The sequence below is a fragment of the Pelophylax lessonae genome (assembly GCF_965119305.1).
Source record: "Pelophylax lessonae genome assembly, chromosome: 11".
Taxonomy (NCBI): domain Eukaryota; kingdom Metazoa; phylum Chordata; class Amphibia; order Anura; family Ranidae; genus Pelophylax; species Pelophylax lessonae.
Window position 1 is genome coordinate 3,218,736 of NC_138778.1, and position 20,438 is coordinate 3,239,173.

The window sequence follows — 20,438 nt, forward strand, 5'->3', positions numbered from 1 at the left end:
TGCAAAATAGGCCGGAATTCCACTTTAATTGCTTTTATTCTGTCCTTGGGGAGGTTTCCCGAGTAGCAGTAAGCCTAAATTTCTCCACCTTGTCTTCAATTAGTCTTCTTGTCTATTCGTTGGCCGAATTGCTTCCATCATGTCCTCAGTTTGACTTCCTGTGTAGCAGTTAGACTGACTGCCTCCTTCTTGTCCTTACTAAAGTTTCCTCTGCCACAAATAGCCTTACTGCCTTCATCTTGTCTACAGAAAGGGTTTCTTTTGAGGCAGTTATTTGGCCCTTCTCCACTTTGCTCTTATTGAGTTTTCTTTTGCAGTTGTAGTACAGACCCCAGACTGGTCCTGATGTTTTGTCCTAGGTTCTGTTACCTATGGGGTACACACAGGGCCAGGACAAGGGGTGGGCTGGAGGGACGGCTGCCCTGGGTGCAATGGTTTAGTGTTGGCACCTTCCTTCTGTTTCAAGGCTGACAGGAGTAGTGACAACAGAAGTGATTTTGACAAGTGACTGCTGGGTGTAGGATCCCCTAAGCTTGCACATCATGAGTAGGGTAGGGAGGCACAGTTTGGAATCTTTGCCCTGGGCGCTAAATGACCTTGTCCCGACACTGGGTACACGGCAGCCAGGAACACTGCAGCTCCACACTCTCACAACTCAGTGAATGTCTTTCTTGATGGTTAATGCTAACTAAACTTGGTTGGGGTGTAGAGTAAGCCTTTAGATACTCCAAATTAAGTGCAAGTATGACAAAGGACACACTCTGAGTGAAACTAAACTCTTCAGGGGAAACCCTACCCCTATAGGACTGGGTGCAGGCGTACATACAGTTTAGAGAACTTAAAATATGGAAGCAGCCCTAAGCCAGCAATTCTGGTCAACCACCCCAACCTTTAACTGTCCTTTGTTGTTTTTTTTTACATGTGTCGCCCTTCCATGTGCTCCTTGCTGCAAAGGCAAGTTATAGGTTGGGGTGGTTGCCATTTGTTTGTTCTGTGGGTGAATTGGTGAGGGGATGCACTGGATACCTTTGCTGCCATTGCTGGGTGTCCAGTGTGTTCCTTTACCTTTAAGGGGGGGGGGGGGGCTCTCTCTAGGTATACCTGCCCTTAATTTATATATGTGCTCTAATTTTGAAGGCTCTCAAAATTTATAGAGTTAGGACTGCAGATAATACTGGGTTACCATGAAGTGGCCCTGCAGCTTACGCATATAATGGCAAATGTGTGGAAACCAAACCCCTGGTTTTAACGTGAACTGTTAGTACAATTTGGTTTGTTGCAGGCTGGCTAGTAAGTGAGCTGGGAATTCTTCTTTGTTGCTTTTTGCCATGCGTTGCCCTTTCATTTGCTCCTTGCCCCAAAGAAAAATTCCCAGCTCACTTACCAGCCAGCCTGCAACAAACCGAATTGCCCTGTCTAACAGTTCACGTTAAAATCAGGGGTTTTGTTTGCACATATTTGTAAATACATGCTTAAGCTTCACGGCACCCCAGTGTACTGCAGTCCTAACTCTATAAATTATGAGAGCCCATAAAATTGGAGCACATATATAGTAATGGATAGATTAAGGGCAGGTATGCCTGGAGGGAGTCCACTCCTCCTTAAAGGTGTAGGAACATACTAGACACCCAGCAATAACACAATGGCAGTAAAGGCATCAAGTGTGCCCCCTAACCAATTCACCAACAATACATGTGACAACCACCCCAACCTATTACTGGCCTTTGCAGCAAGGCGCACATGGAAAGGTGACGCATTTCAAAAAACAACAAAGAAAAATTCTCACTTACCAACCAGCCTGCAACAAATTGAGTCATCCTGTCTAACATTTCATAAACCAGGGGTTTCGTTTGCACACATTTGCAAATATATGCGTAAGCTGCAGGGTCAAAAAGTCTCTCCAAGGATTAAACGTCATCAGTCACTAGGATCTCTCTCTAGCCTCTACTCGCTCCGCCCCTGTGTATTTGGATGCCTTTCTCCAGTACCAGCCAGACTCTATACTGTTAGCCTCCTCCAAACTGTTCTCAGCAACCTTAGAGATTCCCCCCCGCTCTTTCTGAGCTGGGACCACTATGATCTCCTGCGAACTTCAGCTAAGCGACCCAGAGAGCCACAGTTCCTCAGGCTGGGTCTTCTCCCCTAGGACAAGGATCCCGCTGTTCCCGGCCCCAGCCTATATATACACACCTTAAGGCCCCTACTGGTCATTCTTTTCCACAAGTATTGGCTGAGGCTGTATGTATATGCCTGAATATGCCAATCCAGGGTCTCTCTCTTACAACCTACTAAAATCTAGAACTCACTATAAATCAGAGTGAAGTAGTTAAGCCTGCAACCAGCAGAACCCCCCAGAAAAGCCAAAGGCAACCAAACTTTGCCCCACTGGCTACAGAGCAGCCAAAAACTAAATTTTCATTAATCCTACTAGCAACCTAATGCCGGCCATAAACGGTCCGAGTCTCGGCCGGCTCAGCAGGAACCAGACGAGATTCGAACCTTTAATGGGCAGGTTGGTTGTACAACCAGCCTGCCGGAATCTCTTTCAATTGTCCTCTCCCAGAGGGGATGGCAAAACCCCGCCCGCCCCTGCCGGGAGAAGACAATTGCTCAGCGTGAGGGATTCCCCTGTCAACACTGCTTGTGTGCAACCCATGATTGCAGGAAAGAAATTAGCACCATGTATGGCCAGCCTAAAAAGGGGGGTGCTTCACAGCCATTGGCCCAACTGCCTCCATCCTGTCCAATGAAGGCTTCTTGTGCAGGAGTTGACCGTACTTCCTCCATTTTATCTTCAGAAAGGTCTCACCCAAACTTTGTCCATCTTGTTTTAAGAACATAAACATCTATGTTTTACTCTGTGTAGAATGGATACATAGACGACATTTCTGAAATACCTGCCCCATTCCCCACATCTTTTGTGCATCATACTCCGTCATCTCCCCAGCGCCCACATTCTGATTTTGTTACTTCTTTTGGTTGTCCGCTGAGCTAAATACACAACGTGACCTTTCAACATGTTCTTTTTTGACAATTATATATCAGGGTGACATGCCAGGTGTTACATATAGACGTACGTACATTACGCATCGCTCAGCGCACCTGTGCGATCCTGTCAGCAGGTGTATTAACCCCTTCCTGCCCACCCAGTGACGATCCCCGTCACGAATTACAGGAGCATTTTCTTTTTGTAACCAACACCCTGTGCGAAAAAAAAAAAAAGTACCTGGGTGCATTGTTTTAAGGGAAAAACACATTTTAGTTCTCATTAACAGAAGTTTAGATACTTCACGGATGGCTTGCCGTCGGCCGTGGTAAAATTTATTGACACAAGGACAGGGTGACGCATGCAGCATTCAGATTACTGACATTTTCACTTGGCATTTTAAGCGCTCATAAAACATTCACCACCTTTTGTGAGCAGGAGAATGACGCGAAGATTAGGCTGTCCAAACACTTTCAGTTTCCTGCTATAGAGCAATTTTCAGCATGAGCTCCTTCCGACACTTCCCATTCAGATTTAATATACATCTCTTATAAACTTTTACATAACTTTTTAATGATACATATAAAAATATACTTTTATAAAAAAATGTTTGTAGACCTTGCTTTGCTTCTAAGACTGTTACAATAAATTGTCCCTTGTCAAGTATGAAGCTGCAAATTTTATGAAGTAAAGTGGAGGTCACTGCAGGTCCTTCTAGGCATCAGATAGCAACCATTAGAAGATAAAGTAGATTCAAACTCAATTGTGAACATTTCATGAAAGAATTAATATGTTTGAAAGGTAATTTTCACTCTTTTTAAACATGCAACTTTCATTAAAAAAAAAAAAAAAATCCTGCTTAAAAGCGGTAGTAAACTTGGTCATTTAAAAAAATAAAAAAAATCTCCTGCAAGGCAAAGGCACAGCCTGTCCGTTTTCATCCGATCCGACCCGCTGGACGGATGGTGAACATATCGGCATACGTCTGTTTTCAGCGCATCTTGTCGGATCGGATGCCAAGCAGGTGTCAGCGGACATGTCCACTGACATCCGCCTCCCAATAGCGGAGAATGGGTGGCCCTATCAGGTCCGTCTGAAAAATGGACCGGCAGACCCGTTTGGTCCGATCGTGTGAAAGGGGCCTTAGAATGAAGCCTTCCAGCAGTGCACTGTCACCGCTGACAGGGTTCCATCTTCACCCGGTCTTCTGGGTTTGTGGGCTCCAGCTGTATGAATGGCCAAACCATTGAGCGAGAGTCCCAGCCCCTGCACGGAGCTCTGAAGTTACGGCACGGGTATGCTGTTCCTTCAGAGCGCATGCGCCAATGACGTCACCGGCTGCATGCAGTATGAATATCTCCTAAACCGTGCAAGTTTAGGAGATATTCACTGTACCTACAGGAAAGCCTTAATATAGGCTTACCTGTAGGTACAAGTTCAAAATTGGACTGTACTATCACTTGAAGGTCCTTGTTCAGATTCTTCCTTTTATAGGGTGACATACTCTACCCGTGTCTCCCAATTGTGCTCTTGGGTTGTCATATGAGCTTCCTTAGGAGACTACAAGTGGCTGTTTCAATGCACATTAAAAAAAAGTACGGGAATCTGTTTTTTTTTTGTAGAATCCTACTTACCTGGGAGGATGCAGCATTGGTCCCTCACCGGCTCTAACACTGAGAACCGAGAGATTAAACACCCTCGATCACTCGGTTCTCTCAGCTCCCTGAGCAGAGAGCTGGTGACTGGCAGTCTCTAGCTCTCTGCTCTGCCCCCCCCCCCCCCCATCATCACTGGAGCTCTGGGCAGTGGAGGGGGCTGGAGAGGCTGAACCGGATGCTGGTGGGTGGATCCCAACAATATGGTCGTGATCTTTCCCGAGCCTTGACCGGCACTGTGACGTCAGCTAACTTTAGCTCGCCGTACAGAACAAACTGCACTTCTGTGATCCCCAGGAGAAGTACAGCCAAACAAGAAAGCGTGACCTTCGAAGTGTAGATTTTATGGGACGAAGGGGGCGCCACAGTGTCCAATGTTGTCACCATTAGGAATTCCACCCTGAAGAACATCATGCGGCCATCATTGAAGCGTATGTAGACAGGAAGTGACTGTGCCTTATGCCTCCAGGTTTCAAGGTGGCCTTGGGGCAGCTTTAGATAGGTAAGTCAAATTTTCCATAGAAAAGGTTGTCAGCCCAAACATTCTGATAGATCTTGGTGTATAGAAAGAGGCTACTTTTCTTATTGGAACATGCATGGACTTTGTCAGATGAGGAGTTAACAGATTTTTCAGTGGCGATGCAAGTAGCGGCTCCCAATTACCTGCCATGGGCAGCTTAAAGTCCTAGATCTACAAAGCCAGCCCCTGTGCCTTTCCCCTTCAGCTGAATAATACAAAACTAATATTATAAAAATTGTCCAATCAGTCTGCACAAAAAGTCTATTCAAACTGTTTCACAATTTTAGGTTAAAGGCCAAGGTTCTTGTTGCCTACGATTCCAAATAAAGTGTGAAGTCAATCTGGTGCGCCAAAGAACCTCTGCAGAGTGCGGTGCCAAAATCTATCCTATCTGAGCTCCCAACTTGGGCATGTGGCATGCAATTTAGAGAGAGAACTACAGCAGCCAACCTATGATGTCACCAAAACCCCAAGTCCCCATTCTTAGATCACTGCACCAGGACTGGAGGAGAAGGTTCCTGTTGGTCCTTTTGAGCTCCAGTTCTTCTACAGTCAATCCTGATCAGTGATTACAATCTTGATCTGTTTATTTGTTCCTATTGCTTTTTACACAAGGTTTTTTCCTCACGTGTTAGCTTAACTGCTTCTGTTTCATCATTGGAGATGTTTCTTGACAGCAGTTAGCCATTTTGTCCTCAGTAGGGCTTCCTGTGTAGCAATTATCATAACTTCCTTCATATTGTCCTGATGATGGCTTCCTAGGCAAGAGAAAGCATTACTGCCTTCATCTTGTATTTAGTAAGGCCTCTTGGCAGTTAACTTGTCTTTCTCCATCTCATTGTTATAGAGTTTTCTTTGGCAGCAGTTGGCCTAACTGCCTCCATCTTGTCCTTATGAAGGCTTCTTCTGGCCTTAATTCCTCTGTTTTACCTTCAGAAAGGTTTCAGACAAACCTTCTCTATCTGGTTCACTTTTCTTTTGCATTATTTGGCCTAATGTCCTCCAACTTGTCCCTGTGGAGGCTTCTTGTACAGGAGATAGCCTTACTTCCTCTGTTTCATCTTCAGAAGGTCTCAGCTGAGCAATGGGCCAAATTTTTTCATCTTGTTCTGTGGTATTGTGAACATGTACATTAAGTTCTAAATCGGTGTAGAACGAATACATACACAACATTTCTGAAATAACTACCACATTCCACACAGCTTTTGTGAGCCATACTCCTCTTTCCAGAGTCTGAAACCGAGAACTCACTGGCAGCGAATGGGCTTCCAATAGAGAATATGTCTGGTGACATCACCAGACATCAAGTCCACATTCTTCCCAGATCACTACACCAGGACTGGAGGAGAAGGTTCCTGATGGTTCTTTTGAGCTCTAGTTCTAGTTTCGTAAATCATAATTATTGTTTACAACCCTGGGCTATCTTCTTGTTCTTCTTGTTTAGGGGTCTCCAAACTTTCTCAACAATGAGCCAGTTTACTGGCTATCAGACTTTGGGGGGGGGGGGGGGGGGCAGACTGTGCCTGGAGTAACCAATTCAATTTCCCTATGTATGATATTAGGGGGAAAAATACTGCCCTGATTGTTGATGTCAGTGGAAGGAATGGTGCCCCATCGTTGGTTTCAGTGGCAGGAATGGTGTTCAGTTCATGGTTTCAGTGGCAGGAATAATGCCTCAAGGGCTGGATAAAGGCAAGTATCAATCCGCAGTTTGGAGACCACTGCTCACCTTCCTGGTGCCTCGAGCACCTGCCTCAAACTCTGCAACATATGAGCAGAAATATGGTGACCCAATTCTGCCTACAAGTCTAGAATACCTTTAATTGAGAACAGCATTCTCCGTTATGTGTCATCTACAGGCCAAATTGTTAAAAAAAAAAAAAAAAAGAAAAAACAGCAAAGAATTGTACATTGACCACTTGAAGTGCCTACATGCAATACGTTTTTTTTTAAGTTGTATGTCTGGGGGGAAATACCAATAATAGGAAAACATATGTAGTACAGCTCTTAAATACAAGCCAGTGCCAGGACCCCCTAAGCATAAATTCCTTTTGCAAGCCAAAATTTTCCAAAAACAAAAATTCCCCCTCGTCCAGTACAAATCCCTCCTCCTAGCAAAAATCCTTTTCCCCTCAAATTTCACTTCTGAGCATAAACCCCCCCCCCCTCTCCAAATCCCCCTCTCCCAGCACAACCCCCCCCCCCCCCAATACCTTATTCTAGAACTAATCCTCCCCCTGAATTTTCCCCTCCTAGCACAAATTCCCCCAATCAACACTTCTAGCATAAATCCTCCCCTCCTAATCCCCCTTACTAACAGAAATCCACCCTCCTAGTACAAATCACCCCTTCTAGGACTAACCCCAAAACACCCACCGTGCCCAGGGCAGCTGCCCTTTCTGCCAACCCCTTGTCCTGGCCCTGATACAAGCACATTTCCCTATTTTTTGCCTCTTTTAAATTCAATTAACAGAGAGATACTTATAGATATAGATCTGGCAGAAATCCAGTAAGCTCATAACTTCTGTAGTGAGCTGACAACACTGCCTTCATTGAAACTCCACACAGTGTTGTCAGCCCTGCCCAGTTCTACACTTCTGTTGGACTATAGAACACCTCTGTTTTTGTAATGGAGATGGGAAGAGGTGAGGTGTTCTGTCATCTAGCAGGTGATAACACTGCTTGGGATTCAGCAGAAGCAACACTACCTAAGCTGGCTTTACTTCATTTATGTTTAAAATAACTTACTGCAACTCTACAAGACCGGGACTGATTGACAACAACAGACACTCTGCAGTCTCCAATGAGATGAAGCATCCATAATGCTCCTGGTAGGCGGGGCCCATGTGATCTAGGCTGCTATAGGCTTTGGGTCACAGATGGGAGCCCAGTAGCAGCAGTGCGTTAGTCATGGTATTAAACTCATAATTACAATGTCTGCACCTCATGTGGCTTCAAATGACAGGTCCACTTTAAGTCAGTTTTGTAAAGATGCTGTAATACAAAAGAGCCATGGCTTGCTTCCATCTGAAAGTGAATCACACGGCGCACACATCCAGCTTTCATCTAACACAACAAAAAGAATATTGAAGAGTTGAAGCCGCGCCTGTAAGATAAACACAAGAGACAATGGCGCAATACGCTGCCTAGCAGATGAAGGCCGTAACATACAAATATCGGTAAATTTTACTTTATAGTAAATCAAAGATGCTACAGAGGGAAGAAATGAGACCGAGCAACATAAAGACGTAGGTTCTCCAAGCTCTACAGTCCATGGACCTCCTAAACTCCTTCCCTTTAACAGTGTCTATATGCCTGGGGTGGGAAGGATCGGGAGATCACTTGACCAATGTGACTGGCTGTCCCAGTGATCACATGGTTGGGAGGCGGTCCTGTTGGCTCCCATTTATTAGCAAGGACCGAGAGCAGCTCTGCCAATGTTCTGTAAGCGTGCGGTGAGTGCACTGCTGGCACAGAAAGCTCTGCTACCCATGGAAGCATATGTGGGGCGTGTGACCTTTCAAACCCGCCCTCTTTGCTGCTGCAGATATGCATTACCTGGGCAGCAGGAGGGTGAAGGAACTTGAATCCCAAAAACAAAAATGTAACATAGTAAAGTTGAAAAAAGACACAAGACCATCCAACTCAACCAATTAAAAACAAAAAAAACAGTAGAGAAAACACAACCATACAATCCCATATACACAATCCTATACCCACAGTTGATCCAGAGGAAGGCAAAAAAAACCCCAGCAAAGCATGGACAGAGGAAAAAATTCCTTCCTGATCTCCCGAGAGGCAATTGGATATTCCCTGGATCAACTTTACCTATAAATATTCGTACCCATTTATATTATGTACACCCAGGAAAGAATCCAGGACTTTTTTTTTAAAGCAACCTAGTGACTAGCCAGAACCACCTCTGAGATCTACCAGAACATCCAGATCCTTCTCCGCTATGGATTCCCCCCAGATCCTTCTCCGCTATGGATTCCCCCCAGATCCTTCTCCGCTATGGATTCCCCCCAGACCCTTCTCCCTTATGGATTCCCCCAGTTCTACTCTGCTATGGATTCCCCCAGATCCTTCTCCGCTATGGATTCCCCCAGATCCTTCTCCGCTATGGATTCCCCCAGATCCTTCTCCGCTATGGATTCCCCCAGATCCTTCTCCGCTATGGATTCCCCCAGATCCTTCTCCACTATGGATTCCCCCAGTTCTACTCCGCTATGGATTCCCCCAGATCCTTCTCCGCTATGGATTCCCCCAGTTCTACTCCGCTATGGATTCCCCCAGATCCTTCTCCGCTATGGATTGCCCCAGATCCTTCTCTGCTTTGGATTCCCCCAGATCCTTCTCTGCTTTGGATTCCCCCAGTTCTACTCCACCTAGTATGTACGATGCATGCATATTCTTACCCCCCAAGTGCATAACTTTACATTTATCAACATTAAACCTCATTTGCCACATAGTTGCCCAATGAAACAGTGCATTGAGGTCAGCTTGTAAGTTGGAGACATCCTGTAAAGAAGTTATTCCACTGCAAAGCTCGGTGTCATCTGCAAAGACTGAAATGGTACTTTTAATCCCATTTAATCATCATTTATAAAGATATTAAAAAGTAAGGGTCCCAACACTGAACCTTGGGTAACGTATTGCAGCTTAGCAGTCCTTAGGCCCCTTTCACATGATCGGATCGTTCGGGTCTGCCTGTCCGTGTTTCAGGAGGACCCTATCGGGCCACCCATCCTCCTCTATTGGGAGGCAGATGTAGGGGACATGTGTCGGCTGACACCCGCCTGGCATTCGATCCGACAAGATCCGCTTAAAACAGATGGCGATACGTTCACCGCCCGTCCAGCAGGCTGTGTGTTTTCATCCGATCGTTCCATAGAGAAGAGCGAAACTGACAGGTCTGTCTCTGCATAGTGAACGGAGACGAACCTGTCATCTGCCTGCTCGGCAGGGAACTGTTTGTAACCTCCTGGAGAGACCCTAGGAATGCAAGGAACTTCTGGTAACCTCTAGAGAAACCCTAGGATACCCAAGGAACCCCTTGTAACCTCTGAAGAAAACCCTAGGATACCAAGGAACTCCTGATAACCGCTGGGGAAACCCTAGGATTCCAAGTAACTCCTAATAACCTCTGAAGAATTCCTATTGGGGTTCCACTGAATCCTGGTTGAAAATTTGCTAAAAACAAAATGCACCCCCATTATGAAAAATAACATCTAGGCTGAGGACATGGAGTGTGTAAAGGTAAATAAAACGCTGTAAATGTTTTTAATATAAGAATAACGGTTAGATTTTAATATTGGGCGGGAGTAGGAAATGCGTCAGTTCATGGCAGCAGTTCCCACAACAAATTAGAATTAAAATTCTACGGAAAGGGCTGTAATATACAGTGTGGTCAAAGCAACTAATCAGATACTTTACGTACTGCAGTAATTGTGACTGAGTTGTCATCACCTTTGGACACGTTAACAAATGAGTGATGTTAATTACTTATTGTGTTTTTATTACGATTGTGTAAACTGGCCGATATTTTGTGATGGTAAAGGCGGCCATTTTCTGGGAAGAGCTCCACCAGGATTCTTGAATGCTGGATCCTAGTGAACCTGTAGGCTTCCTGAATGCTGACCATCCTCACAAAATGCTTGGCCTTTATTATAGTGCACCTGTCTTATCAGCACAAGGGGTTTTATTATTAGCAGTATGTATGTTGTGATTTCATGCAGTAAATCTAGAGCTTGTACTGGCTTCAGTAGACAGCTTGCATGATAGACCCTCCCCCCCCCCTCCCTGCTCCCCTCTTCCTCTTGGCTGTCCCCTCCCTGGCGGACCTCGGCATCACCGTGTAATGTGGTATTTGTGTTTTGGCTTTGTGACCTTGTGCTGTTTTTTCCAAACCCTTCTTGTCTGTTCCACCCCGCAGCCTGCGACTGCCATCCTGTTGGTGCGGCCGGCAAAACCTGTAATCAGACCACGGGCCAGTGTCCCTGCAAGGATGGCGTGACTGGCATAACGTGCAATCGATGTGCCAAGGGCTACCAACAAAGCCGCTCGCCCATTGCCCCCTGCATAAGTATGTCTTGTCAAACTTTATGTGTCGTACAAACTATTAACCAGCAATGCTATTTACTTTAGACCAAAGACGTATCCAGAATGTGGCCACCATCATCAGAAGGGTCTTATAGCAACAACCAATGGGCTTCATGTATAGGAATAAGTTCCTTCAACTACAGTGACCAATCAGATTCTCATTCGTCCTTATACATGAGGCCCATTGTAATTGTTGAACGGTTCATGGGTGTTTACTTTCGACAAGCCTGTAACATCACCAAGAATCAATACAATGGCTTTGGCTCCTAGTAGTTCTCTGAGATCCTCTTAATAAACCTACAAGATGGCTGCCATACCAACAGCCAAGAGGTGATGCAACACTTTGGAATCAATTAGGTTGGTTACGAATTAAAATGGCGAAGGACACAAAGTCTAATTGCAGAGGTAGCCATTCAATCAACTGATTATAGTTGCCAATTGAATCTTTAGGCGGCTACCTCGGAATAGATTGGCCACAGCCTTGGGTCATTGACTTATCCAGGGAGGTGCTATGAAACATCTATGAGTAAATGGCATTGTTCTCCACCAAACGTCTCCTACTAACAATGTGTGATGTGATTGTGAGTTAATATTTAGAGGAAGAGATTCACTGACCCTGCCGTAACCCATAGCAGCCAATAGAAGGCGGGCAGTCAATGTAGTATCAGCAAATTGCCATTCTAAATGAGCTTCATCAGCAACTGCCAAGTCACCATTTCCTAATTCCTGTCTTTTAAATTGGTTGTAAACCCTCCATATACCCAGTGAAGTGACTGGCCTCCGGTGATACACAGATCCTCCTACATAGGTTGTACCTGTTTATCTGCAGCCTTCTCTTCTCTACAGCCATTCAAAGTCCAGAATTTACACAGGATCTCTCAAGTCTAAAAAGCAGGGGGTGGAAAGTTACATCAGTGAAAGACAGCTCTGAGAGCTGATTGGAGAGAAGGGACACACCCCCTTAGCAATGCACACAAGAACAGAGCTGAGGCTGTCAATCAGCTGGAGATCCCTCCCCTGTCACCATTTTTCTCTTGGTGTCAGGAAGTGACAGATAGCAGAGGTAGCAGACAGAAATGACAGTGCTCTGGCCTGAGATAAGTACAAACTATAGAGGGATGTGCTTTGTTCAGGTTTCATGTCCGAGGTTTACAACCACTTTAAGGACCAGGTTGTATTTTTTAAACCTCCAGTCCCACCAGCTACCGATCAATGATCTGGACCGAGAGCCATCTCTGACAGCTCGGTCTATGTGTTGACCGCCCCCAGCAATGCATACATGCGACATGTGGGCAATAAATCCCACCCCTTTGCTGCTGCACATATGTGTTACATGGGCAGCAACAGGTTCAATAAAACCGAACTTGCGCTAAAACTTTTTTTTTCTATAATTTTTTCCGATGTCCCCAGAAACCTCTCCAGTGGTGACAAAGCCGTCAACAAACTTAAAAGTAAAACGAAACGAGTAGCACCAGACCAGTTGATGAAAGAGTCAACTTAATTTTAATGGTTCAATCACATAAAATGACTGACGCGTTTCGGTCGCCAAAATTTGCCTTCTTCATCAGGGATTCAAAATGTTGTCAGCACTTAAATGGACTCTGTGAAGGCCAAAAATGAGTGAATAGATCTGTACTTCATTGTGTCCATTTAGGTGCTCACAACCTTTTAAAGCCCTGATGATGGAGGGATGTTTTGGCTACCGAAACGCGTCGAATGTTTTACCAATGTGGACTTTTTCCTCAGTTGGTCTGGTCTGTTGCATTGTTTTACTTTGTCTGACGTTCATGGTGCCCCCTGGAAGCAAGCCCTGTTTTATAGCGGAAGTCTCACCAGAACCAGTGAGCTTATCAAATGATTTTGTTCTCCCTACCCCTTTGAACAATTACTTTTTGAAGTCCCAGCACCTCCTGGGGATTTCTTAGAATAAAAACTTGACAGGGGTTCCAAAGTTTCCATTCAAGGAAACAAAGTTTTGGCTGATGTTCCACTTTAAAAATGGCTCCTGTACTAGCGCTAAGAGATGTGATTGGCTCTGATGCTCTAGCCCTATCCTTCCCCAGCCTGACTGTTCCAGGCCCGCCCCTTTCATCATTAGAATTCCATTTTTTTTTTTCAATAATAGAGGCTCAGCATCACATGTGGGCGTTACCTAGGGCGGTTTGCATGCACATACAGGCAGCCTAGGAAAGCCCACACCAATCAAGGCATTTTGATTAGTGATCGACCGATATCGTTTTTTTATTGCCGATGCCGATATTTTGGTCATCACATATCGATATTGGCCGATATTTTCATACATTACATTTTTTTTTTTGACAGGTACTCTTGTGGAGGGATTGGGGGGATCTAAAAGACCTCAAAGCCCTCCTCTGCACTTAAAAGCATTCAGAACGCCAAGTTTGGCTGTTTTGAATTCTGTAATTTTTTTTGAATTTGGCGCAGAGTACCCGGAAGTGAGGTCATGACATCACTTCCTGGTTTTTACATGGAGACCCAATCAGAGCTGAATGCGGCAGCTGTGCAGGCTGGTAGCCTGGGCATCCTGGTGGGACAGGAGACCCGGGCAGACCGCGGAAGGCGGCGGGAGGGGGGGAGGGGACGTCCCCTCCCGCTCCTTGTAATGACAGCCGAGCAGCTTCTCAGCCACATCGGTTGTCATTACAAGACAGCCGACCGGGGTGATGCCTCTAGCTGCAGGTATCACTCCGGTACAAGCCCTTTTCCGAAATATCGGCAATATCAGTAACCTCCGGGGCCAATTCCAATTTATCGGGGAAAGTGCAGATGGGCCCCCGATATATCGGCTTTGCTCGGTCGATCCCTAATTTTGGTATTTGCATAACTCCTCCCAAGGGCCAGCCCTCTGCTTACATCAGTGCCGAGGGCTCTTGAGAGGTTACTGAATCAGGATTCTCTTAGAAAGCACCCTGCTAGCCCCTCCCACCAACCAAAATGGGTTTGCAATACATAGAGAAGCACAGAGACACCGTGATGACATCACTGGATCTAAAATTTGGTTAAAGGAAAGGAAATTATTTGAATTAAAAAATTATTAGCATGTTGATGAGGGAGGAACCAGGGAAGGCAAATTATAAGCAGAATAAACTTCAGCTTTAGGATTTTTAGGACCACCTCTGCCCCGCCCCCCATTATGAGCAATACTGAGGAAAGAGAATGCCCATTCTGGTTGGCCTTTCCCTTAAAGGGAACCTGTCACTAATAAAATAACACCTTATTGGATAAATTATTCTCTCAACTAAACGCAGCTTTCTGATGTAGAGTCAGAGGCATAAATAAATGGAGCCAAAAATGATGATTTTCAACTACTGATTACTCAGAATTGCTACAAATAATTTACAAGTAAAAGAAATAACCAAGTTGTTTTACTCTTCCCTCCAGTGTGTGACAGATTCTCTTTAAATTCAGCGCTGCCTGAAAATAGCCGCCATTAGCTCCCCGGCTGCTCCTGTAGGAAAATTCGCTAACAAAGTCATTATATGTATACTAACACGACTGCAATGTACAATCAGCCCCGCCATATAACAAATCTCTCCATATCTCATATGTGTTATAAGGAAATCACTAATGTTTTTTTTTTCTTTCCACACCACCTGCCTGTTTTTCCACAGAAATCCCTGTAGCTCCGCCCACTACGGCAGCCAGCAGCACCGAAGAACCGGCAGGTAAGCATCATTGACTGTAAATACATCTGTATGATCTCACACGTGATGTCGCTGCTGAGCAGTAGAACAATCAAGTGACTTCATCAAACTGTAACTGCATTATGTAAAGGATCGGTTATTGACAGATATTTAGGTTATTTTTCTCAAATGTATTATCATTTTGTCCAGTAAATCACCTTAGATCTTTCTTTATATTGAGAAATGCCACACACAAGATGAAAGCTGACATTAACCTGCCAGTGGAAGTTACTGGATGGGCAGGAAGGGGGAGGACCTGGAGTGGGTGTGCAGGAGAGGAAGCCCCGGTGGGTGGGCCAATAGGGGAGGGAGCCCCTGTTTGGTGGGCTAATAGTAGAGGGAGCTCTAGGTGGGTGAGCTAATAGAAGAGGGAGCTCTGGTAGGTGGGCTTATAGGAGAGGGAGTTCCTGCTGGGTGGGCTTATAGGAGAGGGAGCTCTGGGTAGATGGTCTTATAGGAGAGGGAGCTATGGGTGGGTGGGCTTATAGAAAAGAGGGAGCTTTGGGTGGGTGTGCTTAGAGAGAAGAGGGAGCTTTGGGTGGGTGGGCTTATAGGAGAGGGAGCTCCTGGTGGGTGGGCTCATAGTAGAGGAAACTCTAGGTTGGTGGGCTTATAGGAGAGGGAGCTCTGGGTGGGTGGGCTTTTAGGAGAGGGAGCTTTGGGTGGGTGGGCTTCTAGGAGAGGAAGCCCCGGTGGGTGGGCCAATAGGGAAGGGAGCCCCAGTCTGGTGGGCTAATAGTAGAGGGAGCTCTAGGTGGGTGAGCTAATAGGAGAGGGAGCTCTGGGAGGTGGGCTTATAGGAAAGAAGGAGCTTTGGGTCAGTGAGCTTTTAGGAGAGGGAGCTCTGGGTGGGTGGGCTTCTAGGAGAGGGAGCTCCAAGTGGGTGGTCTTCTAAGTAAGGGAGCTCCGGATAGATAGTCTTATTGGAGAGGAAGCTGCTCCTGGGTAGGCTTATAGGAGAGGGAGCTCCTGGTTGGTGGTCTTATAGGAGAGAGAGCTCCAGGTGGGTGGGCTTATAGGAGAGGGAGCTCCGGGTGGGTGGGCTTATAGGAGAGGGAGCTCCAGGGGGGTGGGCCTATAGAAGAGGGAATTCTGGGTGGGTGGTCTTTAGGAGAGGTATCTCTAGGTAGTTGGCCTTATAGGAGAGGGAGCTCCTGCTGGGTGGCAGGGTGGGCTTATAGGATAGGGAGCTTTGGGTGTGTGGGGTTATAGGAGAGGGAGCTCTGGGTAGATGGTCCTATAAGAGAGGGAACTCTGGGTATATTTTCTTAAACGAGAAGGAGCTCCGGTGGGTGGGCTTATAGGAGAGGGAGCTATGTGCAGGTTGGCTTATTAGAGAGGGAGCTCCAGGCGGATGGACTTATAAGAGAGAGAGCTCCGGGTGGGTGGGTTTACAGGAGAGAGAGCTCCGGGTGGGTGGGCTTACAGGAGAGAGAGCTCAGAGTGGGTGGGCTTACAGGAGAGAGAGCTCCGGGTGGGTGGGCTTACAGGAGAGAGAGCTCAGAGTGGGTGGGCTTACAGGAGAGAGAGCTCCGAGTGGGTGGGCTTACAGGAGAGAGAGCTCCGGGTGGGTGGGCTTACAGGAGAGAGAGCCGTGGGTGGGTGGGCTTATAGGAGAGGGAGCTCTGGGTGGGTGGGCTTATAGGAGAGGGAGCTCCGGGTGGGTGGGTTGATGTTAACTCCTTCCTGGCACAATACCCTATGCTGGAGATTTGTCATAAAACAGAACTTCACCCATTAAAATAACTTTTTCTCTCCTGGTTCCTTTGAACATTTTGAACAGCACTTCCTTCTTCCTCACTTAGGGGAGAATAGTGTAGGGAGCCCCGCTGCTTCCAGGAGGCAGCGTGTTACTCAGGGGCGCATGTGATGCTGTCAAGTATTTGGGAACTGGCAGAGACCAACAGCATGCATGCGTGGGGAATCCCCAAGCATGCACCTACACACCGCAGGTCTCTAAAAGATCCCAGACACCTGCGTCATGTGTGTGCATGCACAGGAATCCCCCGCGCATACTGGCAGGTCTTTACTAGGATGCAAATACTTGGCAGAGAACTGCGGCACATCTGTGCACGTTCAGGATATCTGCAGATTGTGCACCCAATAGGGGAGCGGCAGAAGGAAAATATCGCTGGGGTTCCTCTTTATTGCACTAAATAAAAGCCCCACCAGTTTTTGAAAATATATAAGGAATACAAATGTGTCAGTTATTGTCAAGTTAGCCAACACATGCTGAAATAGCTAAACCTGGTCTGCACATCTAGGCATCAGAGACCTCTGGTCATAAAGGGGTTAATTAGTAGAGCCAGCAAGAGCAGGAAGTTAGAAGGATTCCGCGTAATAGCAGGTTGGGAAAGGTGGTGTCACCCCCCCCCATATGCAGGAATATTGCACAGTAAGGGAGGGGGCGCTATAGAGTATGTGCCTTGCTTTGCAATCCTATAACAGGCAACCAACCAGGTATTTATTTGTGTTTTGCATTCAGCCGTTTGGTTATTTACTGAAAAATATCCGATAAAACCAGAAATGACGTCAATGTTTACCAACTTAAGTTTTATTTTTTTCTGTGTGGTTGACCAATCCTGCGTTTGTCACGTGTTTGATATGGCAGGAGTACAGCTCCTCTTATTAGTGGCCCATGGCATTTTACTTTCACCCCCCCCCCTCCTCCCGATTACAGAGGAATGAGGTGATAACGTTTGCACGGTCACGCTTGTGTTTATACATATTTTTGGAAAAACACAAAGTCAGCCAGTTTTTTTAATTGCCGTGAAACGGCCTTCACGTGCTGAAATGGAAAATGAATTCTAATAATAGCGAACAAATAACTTCTCGAGAAAACCGCGGTGGAATTTTAACAAAAACAAGGTGCGCTAATGAGCGCGAGGTGTTCCGTAAGGAGGAATAGGCATTTGACCTTTGGCACCAAGCTCTACTAACTATATCTGTATGGTTGGGTTGAAGTATTTCTAAAGCCATTTTTTAAATATTTCACTTAGGATGGAGTAGGTGACAGTTCAAACCGCTTTTTTTTTTTTTGTGCCATCTGCGCATTATTTGGGAGATTTTCCATTACTTCCTGTCCTGAAGACTCAACAGGAAGTGAAGCATAAACCCCTCTTAGCTGTTACGGGAACAGGAAGTGTCCCCATGGGAAGATCCCCCCCCCCCCACTCTATTCCTGTTTTTGAGTTGTCAACAGAATATAGGAAGTTAAAAATAAAAAACAAAAGCACCACTGAGGTGAGTAAAGCTGACCATGCATTGATTACAATTTGGCCGGTTTAGCAGGGAGAATATGAATTTCTATCAGTGTGAGTCTTCCCCAATCAACAGAAGTCAATGATTTGATTGACATCAATGAAAAAGACACTGCTCAAGGTGAAAGATCCTCCATTTAGCCTTGTCTAAGCACAGAGAGAGAGTGCTGGCTCTGTATATAGAATATATATATATATAAAAAAGATGTCTGGACGACCGCACTCCAATGCAATTCACGTTTGTTAAAGTGGATAAAATTCATGCAGCATTCAGGGGTACAGGAACAAAAAACAGCTGACGCGTTTTGCACTTGTATCAGTGCTTAATCATAGCTAGGACTAAGCACTGATACAAGTGCGAAACATGTCAGCTGTTTTTGTTCCCGTACCGCTGCATGAATTTTATCCACCTTAATAAATGTGAATGGCATTGGAGTGCGGTCGTCCAGACATCTTTTGTTTCTACATGTTTGATTGACATCAGTTGAAAGGAGTTATTGGAAAACTTTTCTCGATGTGGTTGCAGCCAAATGACTGGAGGTGTTGCTGTCAGAATACAATGTGTTGGTGGGGATGTTGGGAATGATTTCTCCAACCCTTCATCCAGCCGCTGGCTGAAAGAAAAAAAAAAACGTGTATGGCCAGCTTAACCGCTTCAATACCGGGCACTTTCACCCCCTTCCTACCCAGGCCAATTTTCAGCGCTGTCACACTTTGATAGAGAACTACTCAGTCATGCTACACTGTACCCAAATTACATTTTTCACACAAATAGAGCTTTCTTTTGGTGGTATTTAATCACCACTAGGGTTTTTATTTTTATCGCTACAAATTAAAAAAAAGAGACCGAAAATTTTGGGGGAAAAAAGAGACCCAACATCCAAGGAGCACCTTCAGGCATTATCCACTTTAAGACCTGGCCTTCTTCTGACACTATTTGTTTACAAGTAAAAATCTGAATTTTTTGCTAGAAAATGACTTAGAACCCCCAAAGATTATATATTTTTGTAGCAGAGGCCCTAGAGAATAAAATGGTGGGTTTTGCGAATTTCTATGTCAAACAGTCAAACACAATTTTACAAACGAATGAATAAATACATTTTAATGAATTTCAATGCACACAGAGACAATATAATACCAACATTTTTATAAAATATAAAACATGGTCTTGCCTCAGGTAAATAGATACCAAACATATCATGCTTTAAAATTGCACTCGCTTGTGAAATGGCATCAAACTTCGGTATTTGAAAATCTCCATAGGCGACGCTTTATAAGTCTTTATTGGTTACCAGTTTTGAGTTACAGAGGAGATCTGGTGCTAGAATGATTGCTCTTGCTGTGATATTCACGGCGATTCCTCATATATGTGGTGCTATAGCTGTTTACATATGCGTACGGGACCAATGTGTGCGTTTGCCTTTGTAGGTGAGGGGGCGCTTTAAATGATATATTTATTGGTGGGACACTGGGACACTAACAGATGTTTTTGTGCACTTGTACACTAACAGATGTTGATCGGCCACCGGTGGACACTGACGGATGTTGATGTCAGAATGGTACACTAATGCACTATTGCAGATGTTTTGTGCACTGGTACAGATGTTTATGGGGGACTGTGATAGATGTGTATGGAGACAGGGATAGTGGTGCTTGGTGTACTGTGTGTGGGGGGGGGGGGATCTGTGACAGCTCTGTGTGTAAAATCATCCTTACACACAGAGCTGTCACAGACCTTGCAGATTCCCCCCCCCCCCCCCGCAATGAGCTCAGCGGGAAGAACTGTCACAGAGACTCGTGTCTCTGTTTACACTTTGAAGGCTGTGATTGGACACAGCCGTCACGTAATCGGAAGGACTAATCACAGCGCCCATATCCTGATCCAATCTTGGCTGGGTCCTGTAATCACAGCCATCACAGGAATACGCCGCAGCGTGGCTCCGTTCTTGAACGTCCACTCAGCCGTTTTATGTACGATGGGAAGAAGTTAATCAGCTGGGGTGGGAGTTATGATGCAAAAACAAAATGAGTTAGGGTCCTTTTTAATTTCTTTAACTGACATCACTTGTAGATCATTCATTTGATCTGCAGATGAATGTCCAGAAAGATACAATGTAGCATATTGTTACATTTGTATCTTTCTATATTCCGTCTGAACAAGTGTTTTTTGTGAACACTGTCAGACTGCTTTTTTGGCGTCTAGAGTTGCCA

General features: G+C 45.5%; 1 protein-coding gene across 2 annotated transcripts in view; it reads left to right on the forward strand.

Annotated features, from left to right (window-relative positions):
* Nucleotides 1-20,438, forward strand: part of NTN1 (netrin 1) — a 221,502-nt gene that overhangs the window by 139,015 nt on the left and 62,049 nt on the right. For both annotated transcript variants that reach the window (XR_014225866.1, XM_082271470.1), the window contains exons 4-5: nucleotides 11,097-11,246; nucleotides 14,896-14,949. Coding sequence is in view for 1 of the 2 variants with exons in the window: in XM_082271470.1 (XP_082127596.1) it covers nucleotides 11,097-11,246; nucleotides 14,896-14,949 (204 nt within the window). In the remaining variant the exon portion in view is untranslated. The remainder of the gene's footprint in view (nucleotides 1-11,096; nucleotides 11,247-14,895; nucleotides 14,950-20,438) is intronic.